Source organism: Lithobates pipiens, unplaced genomic scaffold (genome assembly GCF_037356315.1).
Source record: "Lithobates pipiens isolate NorthernLeopardFrog02 unplaced genomic scaffold, aLitPip1_a1.2 Scaffold_1, whole genome shotgun sequence".
Classification (NCBI taxonomy): Eukaryota; Metazoa; Chordata; class Amphibia; order Anura; family Ranidae; genus Lithobates; species Lithobates pipiens.
The window spans coordinates 146,525,103-146,542,751 of NW_027507685.1; the positions used below are offsets into that span (position 1 = coordinate 146,525,103).

At 41.9% G+C, this 17,649-nt stretch overlaps 1 protein-coding gene across 1 annotated transcript in view; it reads right to left on the bottom strand.

Moving 5' to 3' along the window:
* Positions 1–17,649, bottom strand: part of HMCN2 (hemicentin 2) — a 361,882-nt gene that overhangs the window by 47,949 nt on the left and 296,284 nt on the right. The window contains exons 60-69 of the mRNA XM_077478193.1: positions 17,043–17,242; positions 13,046–13,127; positions 12,781–12,912; positions 10,252–10,395; positions 9,837–9,996; positions 9,196–9,320; positions 7,725–7,908; positions 6,492–6,589; positions 3,213–3,488; positions 292–482 (exon numbers count right to left, since the gene is read on the bottom strand). Of these exons, the coding sequence (XP_077334319.1) occupies positions 292–482; positions 3,213–3,488; positions 6,492–6,589; positions 7,725–7,908; positions 9,196–9,320; positions 9,837–9,996; positions 10,252–10,395; positions 12,781–12,912; positions 13,046–13,127; positions 17,043–17,242 (1,592 nt within the window). The remainder of the gene's footprint in view (positions 1–291; positions 483–3,212; positions 3,489–6,491; positions 6,590–7,724; positions 7,909–9,195; positions 9,321–9,836; positions 9,997–10,251; positions 10,396–12,780; positions 12,913–13,045; positions 13,128–17,042; positions 17,243–17,649) is intronic.

The window sequence follows — 17,649 nt, forward strand, 5'->3', positions numbered from 1 at the left end:
AGGAAATTCCCCTTGATTTGGAGAGATTTTCCTGTTGCATGCTCAAGACAAGAAGTGAAGAAAAACCACCCCAAAGGGAAACACATAGCAAATAAATAAATTGATGGGGGTTTTAACCCTCCCCTACCCTAAACCTGAAAAATATGTGGCTACATAAATTTTGACTTAAAAAGATGTATACAGTATTATTAACTGACAGCATGGAACACATATACAATTTGCAGGTCAACTGCCAAAATATAGCATTGACAAGTGGAAGAGATGGAGCTTTTGAGATACCAGCAATCATACCTTCACCCTCTCTATCCTGAGGACAGTGCCGTTCCTTATAACTACATCCGGATTTGATATAGGCTGTCCATCCTTCTCCCATGTCACCTGAGGGGGAGGTATACCTGCTGCATTACACACCAGTTCCAGCAACTCATCCACAGCAACTGAGACCTCAGTGGAGATGGCAGGTCCCTCGATTCTTGGTGGTTCTAGATCATATAATATAAACAAGAACCATTATGGAACCAACCAAAGAGGAGTGTGAAAACATCAGCAACCGATGGCAATTGATGAGCATTAGGCTCTCAGGAGTAATTACAACTATGCTAGAGTCTAGAAGACTAACCAACCTCAAAGATGAGTTCCAGGCAATCAGCTATATATACAACTGAAATATATACATCTATTTTGGAACTATTTATGTGTAATTAAAAAAGATTTGTAATACTCTTCAGCAGGGCAGGACTTAGGGTGGTGGGGGCTCCTGGGCTTGAGTCACTTTCGGGCCCTACCTTCTATACATTACTTTAAATAGAACAAAATGATACATACACAAGCTATGTATTAGAGCTACACAATTCATAATAAACTGAGAATAAAAATAGAGATCACGATTCTGAACAAACAACTAAACAAAATTACATAATTTATGTTAATTTCTGAAGTCTATTAAAAATTTTAAATTAATCTCAATAATTGTCAGTGTAATAGGTTATTTCTCTCACATGGCATGTGTATACCACAAATGACACCCCAAAATACATTCTGCTACTCCTCCTGAGTATTACGATACCACACATGTGGGACTTTTTCACAGTTTAGCCACTTAGAGAGGCACAACATTCAGGGAGCACCATCATGTGTTCTAGGAGTATAAATTACACATCTAACTTCTTGACTACCTATTACACTTTTGAAGGCCCTGGAGCACCAGGACAATGACACGTGACATTGACATGGCAATAATGAGAGATGGCACTAATACGTGGCACTGATGACAGATGGCACTAATATGTGGCACTGATGACAGATGGCACTAATACCTGACGCTGATGAGAGATGACACTATTACGTGACACTGACAGATGACACTAATAGGTGGCACTGATGACACGTGACACTGATGACAGATGGCACTGACAGGTGGCACTGGGGACAGATAGCACTGACAGGTGACACTGACAGAGGCCACTGTGAGCACTTTATTTTCCCCCTTTTTTTTTTTACCTTGGCGCTGCAGCCGTTCGCTCTCCCTCCTCACACGCTGTCTCTGTGTGAGGAGGGAGAGCCGGCGATGAGATATGATCTCATATGTTTACATATGAGATCATCTCCCATCGGACACTAGGATCAAGTGCTAAATGGCAGCTGTGATTGGCCATTTAGCACAATCTGTGACAGAACTTCCCTGTTGTGTGCTTGCGGTGGCGTGCATTGGGGAAGTAAACAGGAGGACGTCCTCCCGGGAATTGGAGTCCAGGTTGCAGTCGCCTTTCGGCTATAGCATGGATGCCTAGTGTTTAAAACATAAAGAAGATATGGTATTTGAAATGTAAAAAGGCGGGGCCCCCTATTGGGCGAGGCCCATGGGCTTGAGCCCAGTCAAGCCCAATGGTAAGTCCAGCCCTGCTCTTCAGTCAGTCCTATAATTGAGACACTCCTAACAGTCAGGTTCTGGACCTTTCTACAGACTACACTGCAGTTGAGAAATACTGCCTGGTCTAGGATTCACCCAAACCTGTAATTGGATTGTGAAAAGGCAGCAATGCACTTATGAAGTGATCACTCTGCTGTGTGCTCCCGTCATTACACAAGGCTGATGTCAACCGAGATAGAAGTATGTGTGCTGTTATACATAAAGTACATTTAATTATTAATTATTTTTTAATAAGTTCATAGAGGAATTCAAATCTTTATATCTAGTTGGAGTTTAGTTTTATCCTATTTTTTTTATTTTTGTATGCTTCAAAGCAAGATCCAGCAAGCTTCTAAAATGACCTTCATGTGAGACTGCACCCTCTGAGTGGTCAACCTCCATTTGATGCTCCGATATGTGTCTGCAATCCTGCATTGGCTTGGAAAGAGGGTGGTGCTGCTGTATACTGCATGTTTTTTTGGCTCAGGTTCAGGGCCATTCAGGTAAGCAGGGTGCTGGCAACTATAAAAATTTAAATAGTAGAGCACTCACTACATGCTGCAATAGATAAATGCCAGGAGACACAATAAGGAGAATTTATCAGCAGTGGAGCACCCAGATTCTGGAGCAGCTGTGCAACCAATCAGGTTCTATCTTTAGCTTGTTCAGTTAAGCTTTGAAAATAAAAAATAGAAGCCGATTGATTGTGAAGCACATATCCTCCAGATTTTGGCTAAATTTGATTTGATTTTGAACTCCCCTTTGTGTCTCCTGGATTAGTTTAGGCACAACCCTTCTTTGTCTATTTCAAATGTAACTTTATTGAAAAGTGTAAGTTCCCCATAATAGCTATCTGAACTTTGCATAGATCTATGTACAAAGACTCCAACTGGTACAAACATAGATCTATAATCAAGCAAAAAAGTAAAAAAAAAAAAAAAAATCATATATAAATGAAAAATATTTTTTAGGTAGGAAGAAGGAGTGCCAGGTTTTCTTTAACACCCTGAAGTACCTGGTATTTTTGGGGTGGTCTAGTAACAGAAGCCTAAAAATCCAAAGAAACCTGGTTAGATAAGTACATCAGGTTTCTAAGCTTCTGCTGTAAAGTGAACTTGTTACTCTGGCTTGTAAGGGGAAAGTTTTGGTTCACGTCGAGGATCTATATGCATGTGTCTGTGCTTCTATAGACCACCAAATCTTTTGTTCCTACATGGCAATCATCCAAAATAGTGAAACATCTGTAAGGCAGGCAGTGTTATTCATGAAACCTATAGATACAAGTCATTCTTGGCCCACATACCTAGAACAATCAGGCGGAAGTGTTTGCTGACTCTCCTGGCAGCACTGTGAGCGATGCAGGAGTAAAGACCAGAATCCCCAGTATGAACTGACTCCAGGTACAGCCGGGTTCCCAGACCATTGGAGAGAAGGTTACTCTGTAAGTTGAGAGGTTCACCATCTTTCTCCCAGGACAGCGAGGGGAGCGGAGACCCATGAGCTTCACAGGTGAATGTCACGGAGGAACCTTTAACAGCAGTCACTTCCTCTGTGCTCTCAGAATTCTCCACTGGCAAAGCTGGTATAGATAGATCAGTATATATTAAATAAGATATCCTAAACTAACAGATCAGCATAGCAAGAGTTCAAGGACACCTTCTGTCTGATTTACATTTGACCAACAAAAGAGACTATTGTCTGTATCAGTCACATTTAAGTTACAGATCTCTTCTTTTATTGGGTCTTTTAGTCAAAATATGCACAACACTCATGTCTTCAAAGAGATTTAGTATTTTACTGACCTTCCATCTCCTGAGGGCAAGCATGTAGGAGACAAACAAGTCACAAATGAGTGGCAACATTTATGTTGCAGACACACAAATGGTATTAGAAAGATGTATATGTAGCACCATCTAGTTAGGTAGGTGCTAGAGTGCGGATTTTCATTGAGAATAGGAAAATTTACTGTTTGTTTTCATTCTGGGCTAGAAGTGGCTCTGGTCAGGGATGGTGACTCATAGGTAGCATCACTGTCACCTCCCTCTTCTTTCTAGAAGGTGCTAGAAAGAAAAGGAGGAGAGGAGAGGTGGAGATGTCTGGGGTATCTTGAGGAGCCTTGACCAATTCCCAACTTGGATTGGCAGGGGGCAGGCCTCCTTGAAATACCCAGGGTCAGCCCAGTGAGGAATTGTCAGGTGGAAGAGCTGGAGTGAGAGAGTGTGGAGGCTTTCGGTGCCCACGGGGAGCTCCCCAGTCTGCGGGTGACCCTGGGCTGGTGCTCTAGTGCATCCAGGGGGAGAGAGGAGATCCTGGAGGAGAGGCACATGAGAGAGCTAGTCTGGGGATGACCTCGGGCCTGGGGCTTGGATGCAGGAGGGATCCTCTTACAACATATGGAGGAGTCCTTTTCAGAGGCACAGTAACATGTGTGAGGACAGCAGGAGCCATCAAGCACGTCCTGGAGATCTCCAGGAGAAGACATTTGGATGGCTGGAGAGTGAGAGGGAGGACTGGGAGACAGCTTGAGAAGACTGAGGCAGCAGTCTGGGATGGTTGTAGAGTCAGTCAAGGAGGACTGTGGAAGAATAGCCAGGAGGGATAGTGAAAGGGGCAGCTGTAGCCTGGTGGGCTGGCAGTGCCTGAAGAGGTGGTGCTGGGATCAGTAGCCACAGGAAGTTAGCTGAAAACAGGGACTTTTCTACACACCAAAGGGGCCCATGGCCCCTGCCTGTAAAGGGCTTTAGTAGGTCTGGATGAATGATTTGTCAGATCCCACCAAAGCAGTGTTCCAGCTGGGCCTGAGTGTTCTGCAAGCAAGTGATGTGCTGGAGGGAGATGAAGAGTGTACATAGCTGTATATAGGAATGTTGTCCCTGAAGAACCATTCATATGAATGTAGCTCTAACCCCTGTAGGAGCCGCTGGTGAATAGGGATCCCCCACCCTGCATATCCAGGCACACTGAATTTTCACAACATGCAAGAGTCAGGAAATGGTCCGCCACCTTTGTTTTGTTTTGTTTATTAGGGGTATTAAATTTGGATGGGGATAGGGGTTTTATGGGAATCCCACTTGACTTAAAGTGGAGTTGCCCCCCAAAAAATAAAACTACTTAAAAATCTTAAAAAAAATCAAAAAAAAATAATTGGCAAAAAAAAAAATTTTTACTCACCTCTAAATACCGGTTGCTAGGGGGTCCCTCGTAGTCTGCCTTCTTCATTGCCCGGGCTGGTGACATCACTTCCCCTCGCGCCGCACATTCACCTGGGACCTGTCACGTGTCCCAGGTGACTGTACGGCGTATCACGGCGCCCTGCGCCGCTCGCGCATGCGCAGTGGGTGCCCGGCTGTGAAGCCACAGCCGGGTGCCCACAGTATGCATGACGGCGCCGCGAGCGGAGCGGGGAGCGAGGGGGGGGCTTCGTTCCCCCGCATCGCTGGAACCCGGGACAGGTAAGTGTCCGATTATTAAAAGCCAGCAGCTGCAGTATTTGTAGCTGCTGACTTTTAATTTTTTCTTTTTAGGGGGTACCCCACTTTAACCACTTCCCACCCGGCCAATGCACATATACGGCCGGGTGGGAGCCGTCTACTCCTGATAGGACGTTCAGGAACGTCCATCAGGAGGAGCGGGATCGCGCGCGTGCCCGCGCAGCGGCGCGATCCCGATGCGCCCTTGTCACCGGGACACGCCGCATCTCAGATCGGCAGGAGGGCCCTGTGATTGGCCCTCCTGATCACATGATGGCCGTGTCCAATCACGGCCGTCATGTGATGTAAACAAACAGCCGGTTGCTAGGCAATCGGCTCCTCTCCTCACACAGAAGTCATCGCTGAGGAGAGGAGAGCAGATTGCTGCAGCCGGCTGATGATCAGTGAGTATGAGCTGTTTTTTACAGCTATTTACTCACTGATCTTCAGTCTAGTGTAAACACACAACACACCACACAGTGTAAACACAGTCCCCACATATGTCCCCATAACACACATGTCCCCAAAACATACATGTCCCCAAAAAATAAAAACACATGTCCCTAATAATAAAAACATGTCCCCCACATATGTCCCACTAAAATCACTTGTCCCAATGATTATGTGCACACATATGTACGTGATCACCTGCACACATATGTACATGATCATTTGCGTACATATGTCCGTGATCACACAAACCAATTATTATACACTTAACTGAATTTTTTTTACCAAAAACATGTAGCAGAATAAATTTTGGCTTAAATTTATGACAAAATTTGATTTTATTGGATTTCTTTTAAAATAGAAAAAAGAAAATATTGTTTTTTTTCCAAATTTCCGCTTTTTTGCGCTTATATCGCAAAAAATAAAAAACGGAGTCATGAATAAATACCACCAAAATAAAGCTCTATTTGTGCGAACAAAATGATAAAAATTTAATTTGGGTACAGTGTAGCATGACCGCGCAATTGTCACTGAAAGCGCTAGAGCGATGAAAGCTGAAAATTGGGCTGGGAAGGAAGGGGGCGAAAGTGCCCTGTATTGTAGTGGTTAAAGAACAGTTCTTCATATCATATCCGCAATTAAAAATGTGGTAGGATACATACTCTCAACCAGCAGGGTAAAGCTTTTCTCTGCACTTCCAGCAGGACTTGATGCTACACAGGTGTAAATGCCGGCATCTGAAACTTGTACTTGGGATATCCTGCATAGAAATACAGTAACACCACATTATTTTGCCAGAGGATGACAGTGTTTAACATAAGAAATATTAATCAAATTATTGTTTTCCAAAATTCTTCTTCAAACAACCACTAACAGTTTATGTTTTCCAGATTTAACTAGGATGGGCCTTTTGCAATGTCACCAATTTACATAACTGTGCTCCTACCTAAAAGCTGACAAAGCATGACTTAATTTGGGTCATGCACACGCGTTAGCAAACGACCACAGATTAGATAGATTCTGTGAATCATCTTACACCATATTTATCACATATCAAATTTAAACAGAATGAATTAGTATATCCATAGAATTGATAAAGAACAACAGTCATTTGAAAATTAAACACTATACAATATTGACCCTTTTATAAAATGAATTAATGAATTACTAAATAATAACCATCTATATGATCTTTTTTATAAAAATTACTATAAATTCTTAATCCTTTTTGATTAATTGGGCTATGATTACAAAAACACTAGACTAGGCAAATATTATCTGGTCTTTGACAACCAAAAGCACCATGGATGTTTCAGGGTCAATAGAAAATACAGAATGTCTGTTTTCAGACAGACAGAAACTATACCTGGTAAAACTGATAAAGGGGATCAACAGGGCACAACATTGTACAAGACTACTTCGTGGGAAGCAGAAAAGTCATATAGCGAGGAAATATGGCTGCCACAACACACATGTATAAATACAAACTATACAACAAAAACAGGATTTTTAAAACACAAATCACATACAGGGGGACTCCTTATTACGATGATGGGCAGCCTCACGCGCCAATAGGAAAGCAGGAGATGCAAAAAGGGGTGGGCCAACCCACAACACCACCTGTTGATGCTGGATCTTGCAGCCTAAAGTACCCTGGTTTTGAGGCTTCTTAGGTGCTTTAGAAGTTTTCTGAAGCTATGTTCAGACATCTTTAGGTGCCTCCTTTTAATACACGCAGTTCCTACCTTTTTATACACGTAACAGTGGGCAACATACATAAAATTCATGCAGCTATTTAATTTCTTAATTGAAAAAAAAAATGACAAATGTCGCTAATTACTGCCTCATAAAATAGTAAGAAACATTACTACAAAATCATAAGACTGGTTCCTCACCGTAGGATCCGCCCTCCAGAGGAGATCCTGAGGAATCGGGAGGAGGAAAGCTGGCTCCCATCCTTCAGCCACATCAACTGCATTGGCAAAGAACCACTGGCTTGGCACTCCAAGGTAACCTGTGATCCTGGAACACTGCTGAGGGTTTCAGAAACATTGGAGCCTGATTCAAACACTGGGGGAGCTGCAAAGGAAAGACAATTAAGGAACACAGGGGTTCACAGTACCATAACACACAGAGAATGATGGGATTATAGCCATCAGTTCTCAGCACCTTCATTTGAGTAGATAATGAAAAGGGGATGTTAAAACTGACTATCAATTTGATGGGTTCCCCAGTGGTTCTTTCTTAATGTTAAAATTTGCTTATTGAGTGTATTTACCTCTATTTTCTTGTGAGAAACTATTTGTTGCCCTCAAACTCATCCTAAAAATTGATAAATTATTTTTTATTTTTATTTTCTTATATATGGATCTATGAAGCTAGCTTTACTATTCCTTTAAAAAAATGTACTTATATACACAGCCCTTGCCCAACAAAGGTCCATAAAACATGGAACAAATGGATGTCTCACTTCTCAACTAGATCATTAGGCCCGTTAGATCAAATGTCCTCATTTAATTGTAAATGCACCGCTAATTTCACTGTCACTCCAGAACTTCCATTGGGATGCAATTAATCAAACCATTTGTCAATCAAGACATTCACTGAGCTTAGCCAGGCCTCAGTAAAACTCTTATTCTTGCTTTACTATTTTGAGCCACTGACCTAGAAAAGGCATGTAGATACTAATCAACATTCTGTGTCTAGGTTAGGGCTCAGAAAGTATGGATCGCAACAAAGGTAGCCTAGGAAAACTCATAAAAGGCAGCCAAGTAGATCTTACCAAAGAAAGCCAAGGATTTTTACTTAGTACAGTGACAGGCACACTTAACAGCCAATCAGTGCCTGCACACAGGCCCCACCCCTGGCCACATCTAAGATCCAGAATTAGCAGTCTACCAGTTAACAGTTAATTGAAGCTCCTGAAAGTCTTAAGATAGCCATGCACCAGTAGAAATTTGTACAAAAATGTTAGTTTTTGGAACTTTTGTTCAACTTTCTAATGGTTAGTGGGAATAAAACATTGTTCTTTTTTAACCGTGGGGATGAAAAAGTTAGGAGCAAGATTCAAAAAATGTCTCGACAAACAAAATTCTAAATGTAAATGTAGTTTTCATTTAAGAAAATTTGACAAAATTAGCTGACTCAATAATGGCAAGAAAGAATGCTCTAAGAAGGTTCTGATGAGACTTGTCTACTAGTATATGTACAGTTTTAGAGCTTGCTTATGACAAGAAACAGTTTGGGGAAGGGGAATGACTATAATTGTATTTTTACTTTAGATCTGCTTTATGGCTATGTGTATGTTTAAATTAATGACAACTGAGTAAATGTGGGTGATAAATCCCAGGGTACTGCGGTACTTACCAAGTATGTTTAGTACATAAATTTTTGTGTCTTCACCAGCAACATTACGAGCCAGGCATGTGTAGCGGCCAGAGTCAGAGGGTTGCACGGATGTAAGATGTACAGAGCTTCCATCTTGGGACAGACTGATGAGGCAAAACATGTATGTCATAAACTAAGCACAACAAATACAGCTGCATATTTGTCTGCACCTGATCTAGCTTAGGTTGATATGGAAGTATTTATTCATGATTTTACAATTGCCTTTAGGGCTGATTAAAATAAAAATAGGTGAGCTGACTCTGAGAGAGGCTCTAGCTTATATGTTTTGGATTCTCCCTGCCATAGATATCAACTCTTTTTCTGTGCACCTCTGAGTTTTTGGGTGTTTTCTTCCATCTTCTGTTAAATACTCCATAATATAAAATGAATAAGAAATCCAGCATGGCGAAAGGGAACCCTTCATAATGGGCACAGCAGGTGTGCAGAATTGGGAGCTCGGTGCAGAGTTCTCACCAACAGAGTCCATAAGTAATGTTTTAATTCTCTGTTGTCCAACTGAACTAGCTTTGGGTGAATCGACCCTTTGAGAACTGAAACTTCAGAAGGACTGCACTAGTTTATGGTAAACTATGGTCAACGTTGCTCCTGTTTGACTTTACCGCATGTTTGGAGCTGAGACAAGATCCAGGGGTCTTCCATCTTTCAGCCACAAAACCTGGGGTGCAGGTGTTCCCTCTGCTTTACATTCTAGTGTCACCTCCTGTTTCACCTGGATGCTTCGCTCACTTGGAATTTCTGATCCAATGATTCTTGGAGCCACTGTGTAAAAAAAAAAAAAAAAAAAAGACGCTTTTTCTACCACAATGATATCAATCCTTTTATTAGGATACACACATGATGTTGACAGTTCAGGTCATTACAAAGGCTAAGATGCTTTTATAACCATTTTAGATTTCAGATTTCATAACAGGTGAAATAACCAAATTAATTGCACTGGAAGATTTTATTTTTTATTTTTTTATGCAGTGGCGTGCTGCTTTATAAACCACACCTTCATGTTCAATAGGCTCATACCTTGTATCAGCAGCAGGAAGTCTTTGTGAGCTTGAGATAAATGGTTCTGCACTATACAGCTATAGTGACCTGCATGTGAGGGCTGTACTCTGCCAATCTGCAGTCGACTACCCCTGATGATCACTCCCCGGTCTCCAACATGCTCTGGAAAAAAAAAAAAGAGAGTTTTATGTACAAAACATACATTACATATACATGCAAACATACAACATTTTGGTCATATACACTTTTCATGTAAGTGTTAAAGCTTGTTTAGTCCTTGCACATCAAAGAATTTCTCCAGAAAAATGAACAATGCCCACAGACATAATAATTATTTCACAGTCTTGTCAAATTTGTTTGAATCCGATGATGCAGTAGTTACAGTAACTAAGTAGTCAACCCAGTAATCAAATATAAGCAGGTTTCCTGGTCAGATCATTCTCCAGGTAAAAGATAACGGGCCAGTCTCGATTTAGCAGAGCCCATTTCATTCATGACAGGGTCAAATGTCATTTCATACATACATTACCCTCCAAAAATTTTAAGAGACTGGCTTGACATAAATAATCTTATCAATCTGTTTTGGTATTTAAAAAAAAACTTGTTTCAATGCATTACTTCTAATTATATACTGTGCATATACGGAAGCATCCTTATTTGCACATTACATACTCAAGCTCTGCTTTGCAGTGCAACACAGTGGTCATGCTTTAGTATGGAACAGCTGCGGAGGGGATACTGCTCTCCCATAGAGCGGAGCAGCTCAGCTCTCCAGCCTGCAGTTTAGGAAGCTGCTGAAGGATACAGTGCCTTGAAAACATATTCAAACCCCTTAAAGTTTCAACATTTTGTCATGTTACAACCAAAAACATAAATGTATTTTATTGGGATTTTTTTTTGTGATAGACCAACACAAAGTGGCACAGAATTGTGAAGTGGAAGGAAAATGATAAATGGTTTTCCAAATGTTTTACAAATAAATATGTGAAAAGTGTGGTGTGCATGTGTATTCAGCCCCCCAGAGTCAATACTTTGTAGAACCACCTTTCACTGCAATTACAGCTGCAAGTCTTTTTGAGCATGTCTCTAGCAGCATTGCACATCTAGAGAGTGACATCTAGAGAGTGACATTAATGTACATTTTTGTTTTGCAAAATAGCTCAAGCTCTGTCAGATTGGATGGAGAGCGTCTGTGAAACATGACACAACATGATGCTGTCACTACCATGTTTCACAATGGGGGTAGTGTGTTCAGGGTGATGTACAGTGTTAGTTTTCCATCACACACACACAGTGTTTTACTTTTAGGCCAAAAAGTTACATTTTGGTGTCATCTGACCAGGTCACCTTCTTCCACAAGTTTGCTGTGTCCATCACATGGCTTCTCGCAAACTGCAAACAAGACTTCTAATGGCTTTCTTTCAACAATGGCTTTCTTCTTGCCACTCTTCCATAAAGGGCAGATTTGTGGAGTGCACCACTAATAATTGTCCTGTGGACAGATTTTTCCACCTGAGCTGTGGATCTCTGCAGCTCCTCCAGAGTTACCCTGGGCCTCTTGGGTGCTTCTCTGATTAAAGTGATTGTAAACCTTCCCGTTTTATTTTTTTTAAATAACAAACATGTCATACTTACCTCTACTGTTCAGCTCTTTTTGCACAGAGTGGCCCGGATCATCAAGAACCTGAATATCACTCAAATTCTATAAAGATAATTATAATGCCGGCCATGTCTCAAAAAATATTGTGAATGTAAAAATCATATAATGACAATTAATATCATTCAGTCAAATGTCACTGGAAGAGAACTCATAGTGCTATACTGCCTTTAAACGTTTATTTAATAAAAAGTATTGCACTTACAGAGTAAATCTTGTAAACAGGCTGCAATAGCTGTGAACAGGTCCATGTGTGCTGACTTCACACCGCTAGCTCCGCCCGATTGGAGGCTAGTGGGCAACGTCAATGCATTTGGTTGGACTTTATTTGGACTTTTATTCTCTATGTATGAATAATTGGATTTTTTATTAAAGTTATTTATTTGTGGAATTTTTTGCACTTTACACTTTATATGATATGTTTATTATGTAATCTTTGGACATGGCTCACCCTATATAGTTTGTAATCACACATAGCAGTGGACATTTGACACTGAAGAATATTAATTGATATTATGTGACTTTTATATTCACAATTTTTTTTTATATTATCTTTATAAAAGTAAATTAGTTACTCAATATATCTGCTAATAATATACTGCATTTTCTTTAAAGAAACCATTGGATTGTATAATAGCACAATCACAAACTGTTTGCAGATGGACTTCGTTTTAGACACAGGTTTCTATATTTATCATTGATGCATAACTTTCCTAAAAGCCAAACCAGTTGCTGATTACTGAGTGGGTGCAGATCCCACACAGCCCTTTGCCCTTACTTTGTGTACTGCTAACCAATGCAGCAATGTAGCAAAAACAGAGAACAGAAAATATAACTTTTTATTGAAGACCTATGTAGGCAGTAGATATACCCCTTTGCATCCTACTTACCCAAAGGCTGCCCATCCTTTAGCCATGTAATCTTAGGTGGTGGAGAGCCTTCAGCTTCACATGATAAGACTATGGAATTCCCAATGGTAAGCTGAATCGTCTCATTTTGTGGGTGGATGATAGAAACTGGTACTGCAGGAAAAAAGTTACAAACAATTATACCCTTTTATATACTGTATATACAGACAAAACCAATGCGTAGAGTCATTTTTTTGTTACTTGTCAATTAACTACTGTAGTTGTGTGGCCTTTGCTACTCACTCACCCTGTATGACCACTGTGTAGGTCAGCTCAGCTTCACCAGCCACATTGATCATCTTGCAGGTGTAGACACCTTTATCTGATGCCTGTGAAATAAATAAAGGATACAGTGCAATAATGGAACAAGAAATACATATTATATCTGACTATAATGCAGGGATTTGCGATTAGCGGACCTCCAGCTGTTGCAAAACTACAAGTCCCATCATGCCTCTGCCTCTGGGTGTCATGCTTGTGGCTGTCAGAGTCCTGCTATACCTCATGGGACTTGTAGTTCTGCAACAGCTGGAGGTTCGCTAATTGCATATCCCTGCTATAATGGGTTTGGCTCAGTTTTATTTACAATATTTAAAATTTTACGGTTTATGTAATTTGTATTTACAAAAAAAAAAAATCATCTTGAGCTATTTCGATTTGTAAACAACAGGTTTTCTTTAAGCAAATCTGTGCATTACAAATTCAAGATAAAACAGGTTTGCTTTAGCGCACTCTTCCCTAGAAACATATATACTTAGGCAACCCATACATGAGTCTGTTTTTTTTTTCATTCAACCAGCGTGTTGAATGAAAAAACAGAAATCTTCTATCCACACATTCAAAGTGGATGGGTGAATCCTCCCCGCTGTGTCTTTGTATACTGACAAAAGGAGAGGCTTTCCCGCTGTCAGAATAAACTGATCAGCCCTGCAGACAACCTGCAGCACTGTGTGAGTGGTTATAATTCGAGAGGGTGTTTAAACAGAAGTCAATCAGGAGATCGACTTTAGGCTTGTGCAATTCGTTTCGTAACGAATCGAAATTCGGCCGAATTTTGCATCTTTCGGACATTCGGATGCATCCGAATGTCCGAATAAAAAAATAACAAATTACAACGAATACGAAAGAAATATAACGAATGAATTCGAATGAATTCGACATGATTCGAAATAATTTCAACCGCATTCGAAATTATTTCAACATGATTCGACATTATTTCAACCACATTCGAAAATATTTTGTGACCCAACTTTAGGGCCATGTATCTCGGGGTCACTTAGTGCTAGACACTTCAAATTTGGATATGTTGTAGTATTATTGTGTTAGCATACCAAATTTGGGGTTTCTAGCTATAAGTGACCCCGAGATATGTGGCCCCAAAATCGGGTCGCAAAATGTCATTCTCTGCTCTAATAACTAATAACATTTTGCGACCGATTCGAATCATGTTGAAATCATTTCGAATCCGGTAGAAATATTTTCGAATTTGGTTGAAATATTTTCGAATGTGGCCGATTTTTCGAATTCGGTAGAAAACTAAACAAAATCCGAAAACGAATTTAAGGAAGTTAACGAATATAACTAAACGAAATTAATGAATTAACGAATTAAAACGAAACGAAACTACCGTATATACTCGAGTATAAGCCGAGATTTTCAGCCTCTTTTTTGAGGCTGAAAGTGCCCCCCTCGGCTTATACTCGAGTCATCGCTGTCTGTCTGCCCGATCAGCGTGTCGAGCAGACAGACAGCGGCCATTCTAGGATTCAAAGGCCGCGCCTCCGTCTCCGCCTTCGCCTGTGATAGGCGGAACACTGAATTTCCCAGCAGTCTGTGTTCCGCCTATCACGGACGTCCTCTCATCCTCGTCCGTAGTATGAGGATGAGCGGACGTCCATGATAGGCGGACCACTGACTGCTGGGAAATTGAGTGTTCCGCCTATCACGGACATCCGATAGGCGGAACACTCAATTTCCCAGCAGTCAGTGGGAAATTGAGTGTTCCGCCTATCACCGACGGAGGCGCGGCTTTTGAATCCTAGAATGGCCACCGACGAAGAGCTGCGGGACGGGCCGGGACGCAGGCCGGGACGGGACGCAGGCCGGGACGGGACGCAGGCTGGGACGGGACGCAGGCCGGGACGGGACGCAGGCCGGGACGGACACAGGCCGGGACGGACACAGGCTGGACGGACACAGGCAGGCTGGACACAGGTAGGCTGCACGGACACACACACACACACACACACACACACACACACACACACACACACACACACGGATGCATGCACACACAGGGATGGATGGACACACACGGATGCATGGACACACACACACACACACACACACACACACACACACACGGATGCATGCACACACACAGGGATGGATGGACACACACACACACGGATGCATGGACACACACGGATGCATGGACACACACACACACACACGGATGCATGGACACACACACACACGGATGCATGGACACACACAGGGATGGACGACACACAGGGATGGACAGGCATGTCTCACCCTCGGCTTATACACGAGTCAATAATTTTTTCCAGTTTTTTGGGGGTAAATTGGGGACCTCGGCTTATATTCGGGTCGGCCTATACTCGAGTATATACGGTAAACACATTTTTTCCTTTTGCACATGTCTAATCGACTTCTGTTCAACCACAGAGGCTATACATGGATCGAAATTCACCCAGTCCCCGCTGAACCGGACATATTTCAATCCATGCATGGCTAGCTTTACCTTTCCTGCAATCCTGCCCTCATTCCTCTCAGCACTGGGAGATGGAGGAAATATCCCAATACTTCTGAGTATGTAGCAGCATGTGACTTGCTCCATGTTACAGTGCTGAGCCAATGAGTGCTGATACATAGGGAGTCCATAGCCCTCTGCATGCTCAAGTCTAGTGATTTGTAGCTAATGCAGCACATTCCTTTCACTCTTGGCAACTAAACAGAAGAATGAAAAAAATGATGAGAGTATGCTGGTGGGTAGGGACATTAAAGTGAATCTGTTGCTTTGCCCTGCATGAGCCAAGCACAGAGTTTGTTTAAACAAAGCAGATAACATGTTAAAATTAGATTAAAGCCATCTGACTGGATTTAAGAACTGAGACTATTCACAAACAATAATTTGCATTCACTTGACCAAAAATGTATCAATATACTTTATGACATATTTGCTACAATTAAGGCCAGGTGTTGCTTGCGTTATATTTATGCTTGGTTTAGCAGATTGTATTTTATCTGCTTGATGTTGCAATAAAGAAGACCCATTTTGTAAGTTACAGGTGATTACCGGACGGGTTTCTGATTATGTGTCTTGGAGGAATGTCTGACATGCAACACTGACTCCAGAGGCTCCAACTGTGACAGTGGCTCCTGAATTATTGGCGGAGGCTTTGACTACTTTTAAGAAAGATTTATTTTTTCAGATATAAATGTAAATATGAACGTCTTAAAGCGGGAGTCCGCCGTTTTTTTTTTTTTTTTAAAAGCCAGCAGCTACAAATACTGCAGCTGCTGACTTTTAAAATAATGACACTTACCCGCCCAGCGCGCCCGCGATGTCGGCACCCGAAGCCGATCTCTCGATCGTCTCTCGGGTGCTGCCGCCACCGCCATCTTGGGTATGGGAATCAGGAAGTGGAGCCTTTCGGCTTCATTTTCCTACTGCGCATGCGCGAGTCGCGCTGCGCAATAAGGATGGTCCCCGCTGTCTCTGGGATCCGTGTGTTTCCCAGCAGGCAGCAGGGGACCTTCGGAAAGGGGCGTAGATTCTGCGGAAAGGGGCGCACCTTCTGCAGAATCTACGCCGGAAGTTGGTGCAGATACCTGTACTGTACAGGTACCTTCACCCCCTCCCCCCTGAAAGGTGCCAATTGTGGCGCCGGAGGGGGGGAGGGTTCCAATGAGCGGAAGGTCCACTTTAGGGTGGACCTCCGCTTTAATTTGAATCTTGTGTAACAGTGTATGCCAATTACAGTTATTCTTTCATAAAGCAAAAGGACACATGAAGCAAAACATATTATGTTTGCAATAGAATTAAAAATGAAGAAATTAAGAATGTCAGTTGGGGATTGGCTGACTCCTTTAGCGCATTTCTTTTGTTTTGTGACCTGGTTCCATTAAAGATGATATATCTTTCAGTGGGACTGGTTGTGGTCAGAGATGTTATTTTATGCAATTTAACATTTAACTAAGTAAGAGTTGTAATTACTTACCTGAACATTCTGTATCTCCAGTCTCTGGCCACTGTTGAAGATGGAAACACTACCGCCACTTGGGAGTAGTTGGCCGTTCTTATACCAAGTGACAACGGGATGAGGGAGAGCCTCAGATTCACACAGTAACGTAAGGGTTCCGCCAACACGGAGAACGGTCTCTTTGGTCCCAGTGGGTGGTTCTCTGATACTGGGTGGAGCTAAACAAGAATGCTATGTGTTAGTTTTGACTATACTAAAGGTACCTGCAATAAGGAAACCTATGGAGGCTGTCATGGCTCACCTTCTTCTGTGTATAGTTTGTAATTATATATGTAAATGGGGGGCAGCCATATATGCTTGTTACATATTCAGGCTCTGCCTGCTGCTTTGTATTGCTACACAAGGGTTATGCTTTACTATATCTTCTCACAATGGAAGTCTAGGAGTCAGCTGACTCACTGAAAACAGTGCATTGCCTGTGTGGCTATAAACCTATCACAACAGTTGTTAAGATTGACAAAAGGGTCACTGTACCAAGCTCCTTTAACTGGCTAACCTGCCAATCCTTATGTTTAATAGGATAACAACATATGGAAAAGCAAGCTTAAAAAAATGTATCATCAAT